Source organism: Gallinula chloropus, assembly GCF_964237585.1.
Source record: "Gallinula chloropus genome assembly, chromosome: 5".
Taxonomy (NCBI): Eukaryota; Metazoa; Chordata; class Aves; order Gruiformes; family Rallidae; genus Gallinula; species Gallinula chloropus.
This window is the reverse complement of record NC_140090.1, coordinates 23,855,108-23,858,173: the sequence shown is the minus strand read 5'-3', so window position 1 is coordinate 23,858,173 and position 3,066 is coordinate 23,855,108. Positions and strand designations below refer to the sequence as shown.

General features: G+C 48.4%; 1 protein-coding gene across 1 annotated transcript; it reads right to left on the bottom strand.

Moving 5' to 3' along the window:
• Positions 1 to 611: 611 nt before the first annotated feature.
• On the bottom strand, positions 612 to 1,717 carry HOXD12 (homeobox D12; the record flags this gene model as incomplete). Its single annotated transcript, XM_084264351.1, has 2 exons — positions 612 to 850; positions 1,156 to 1,717. 2 exons carry the CDS (start codon positions 1,715 to 1,717, stop codon positions 612 to 614), a joined length of 801 nt encoding a protein of 266 aa, XP_084120477.1.
• Positions 1,718 to 3,066: the final 1,349 nt, after the last annotated feature.

Sequence of the window (3,066 nt, the reverse complement as noted above, 5' to 3'; positions counted from 1 at the left end):
AGCGGAGCCAGCGCGTAGGTTACGCGCGGGCCTTGCGCGGTTGTCACGTGCCCTCTCCACCGGGCTGCGGCAGAATCTGCAGCTCGGAGAGGGGGTGGGAAAGAAAAAAAAAGGTTTATTTGTTAACCACTTTCCCCCATCACTGCTCGAGCAGGTTATTCCAAACCACAAAACAAGCCGGCGCCGCAGGCTCGCCCTGGCGTGCAGGGCAGCAGATGAAGGGAGCAGCCGGGACTCACAGAGCTGACGTCTTTACTAGGCGTTATTCCTTTATTTTGCTGCAAAATGGTGTTTACATACAGATAAAAGAAATCGATTTTAGTCTAGGACCGCTCGGTTCTCCGGGGAAAAAGAGGGTAAGAAGCAGGGAGGAAAAAAATCTATATAAAAGGAGAAAGTTAGGTTAAAAGCTGATAATACAGGTTTCCGTGCTGGTCCGACTTGTCTTCTTCATTTTGGCTAAGAACTCAGCATTTGCCAATTTAGGCATTTCGAGAGCTTGGTTTAAACGGCAAACCCCACACACTCCCCGCGTCTCACTCGCGAATACACTCTACTCTAGGGGTGAACACTCCGGGCACAAGTTCGTGCAGGAACGGGCGGACTCTGCTCTAGTACATAGAAAGCGCCTGCTCTCGCATTACTACTCTTTTCTTTTTCATCCGCCGGTTCTGAAACCAAATTTTAACTTGCTGATCGCTTAAATTCAGTCTGTTTGATAGTTCTTTCCTCTTCTGTCGGTTAATAAACTCATTGAGGAGAAACTCGTTTTCCAACTCAGCAATTTGTTGTTTTGTGTAAGGTTTCCGTTTCTTTCTTGATCTCCCCTGGGTGGGGCACCAAGGCAAACCTACAACAAACACGTCGATAATTTAGTGGATGAGGTCTGGGCATTAAAGAGAATAAGGAAAAAACCCCATCCCAAAACCCAAAACAAAACCAAACCCAAACAAAAAAGCACACCCCGCAAGATAACAGGGCTGAACTAGGTCGGCAAATCGGGTAAAGCACATCTGACAGCATAATTTCTATCTACCTCCGACTCGGATTAAGCGGTTATCGCTTAGAATGAGTTTACAAAGCAATTAAAGGCATCTCCTAGAAAGCAAGTATCGCTAGGTCGCCTCTAACTAAAGCGAGATATTTAAGGCATACCATCCTGCACTGAAGGTCTGAGGCATGACTGGACTGCTGCGGGCTGAACTGTCAGGTTCAAGTTGACGGAATTCTTGATGTCCTCCTTTAAGCTGGAAGTGCAGGAATTCACTTCAAAAAGAGCAGCCGAGCCATGCAAACTTCTCTGCAGGCTCGAGTGGTCATACTTTACGGGCTTTAAGTTGGCTGCATGAGTAACAGTTGGGTCATTTGCAAAAGATTGCCTCTGCCTGCATCTCTCCTCTTGTTTGGAGCTCGCATCGTGGGCGTAATATTTATTGTTGTCTTCCAGGCACTCTTTGTTGCCGTTGGAGCTGATGTTGATTGGAACGGAGCCGGGGAGGTAAGGCTGCGCCGCGCCGCTGAACGCGTGGCTCTGCGGCTGGGCTGCGCACGAACTTGAGCAAGTCCACGGGATCGAGCTCCGGGGGTAGGAAATGGTGGGCAGAGCCGCCAATTGACTGCCATTAGCCCGCAAATTGGGAAAATAAAAGGAATCTGGAGATTGCAAATTCAAGAGAGAACCAACGTAGCCAGATCTGTAGAGACTGCGATCACACATTTCCAACAAAGGACTTCAGCTGTTCTTACAGCAGTATTTAGTTACAACAGGGAATAAGCGGAAAGCCTGAAACGATTGGACGAAACTTTGCAGACAGGTTCTTCAAAGCCGGTAATTTCAGCACCGCCTCCAGCCACCGAGCCACGGAGTGCCCCCCTTTTTTTCCCCCTTTTTTTTTTTCTCTCTCTCCCTTCTTCTCCTTTTTCCCCGTTTTAAAAGTCTTATGATAACACTTGAATTATGAAAATACCGAGCTCGCAAGGGGGAGGGGAAAACATGGTCTCCGCTTCTATAAAAGTGGTCGGGGCTGGCTGGCAAAGCTGCGGCGCTAGCGGAAAGATGAGGGGAAAACAAACATTTGCGGAGCTGCCGAAAGGACAGGCCGTGCTCCGGGCTGGCAGCACCTTCAGGGCCAGCTGCCCTGCGCTGGGCAGCCGCCGGGGCGAAAACCGCACTCGCGCTAAGAGTGTGCACCGCGGGCTGGGAATAACCCACTAAGGGGAATGAGATGTGACTGTTCAGGGAACGCGTGTGTATTTCTTCTCCTGTACAGACGAGTACACCTTGTGCGTTTGTGCGCGCAGAACACGTATTTTGTCCCTTTGAGATACACGTTCAGTTGCGAGCAACATGATAGGTATTTGCATATGCTTGCAATTAAAATCTTAATTGATCGGATATGACCAGGATCGTCATCCTGGTACACTAATTAATGACTTCTATTCTCTTAGGTCCGCACGCCTGCCCTTTTTACCCCTTTTACCTTTCATCTTCACCCCGAAGCGAAGACAAGTCTTTACACACCGCTTCTAAAACTCGGGGTTCATTTTGTCTTCACACTACAATCCACTAAACACCAACAGATCGAGAATAACAACAGGAATACCGCGAAATTACTTCAGAGACTCGCCGAGATTAAAAATAAATAAATAAACAGTCAAGAGGCTGCAAGAAAGAAAATGCAAAATGCCCGGCTCTGCTCTGCAGCAGAAAGGATGTGAGAGCAGCGTTGGGCAGGGGACAGACAGTCAGCCTCAGCTGGGTACCCCACTATCTCCCAAATTGCATATGAGGAATTTTTCTCCACTGAGGAGAAAATTATCCCTCACAGTGCTTTTTTTTTTTCTTTTTTTGGGGTGTGTGTGTGGTGGTGTTATATATATTTTTATATTTTAAGAAATCAGACGAGTTATTATGTTATCTCTCCCGTTTTCCCCATAGCACTGGAGTAAGTACGAGTACAATCATATCTGGGGCCGTGCCCACAGGAGGCTGCTCGTTTCCTTTCCCAAACCCTGCGGGTCGGAGGGCAGGGTACTGCCCACGGAGGCAAGCCAAGGGCCCGTCTG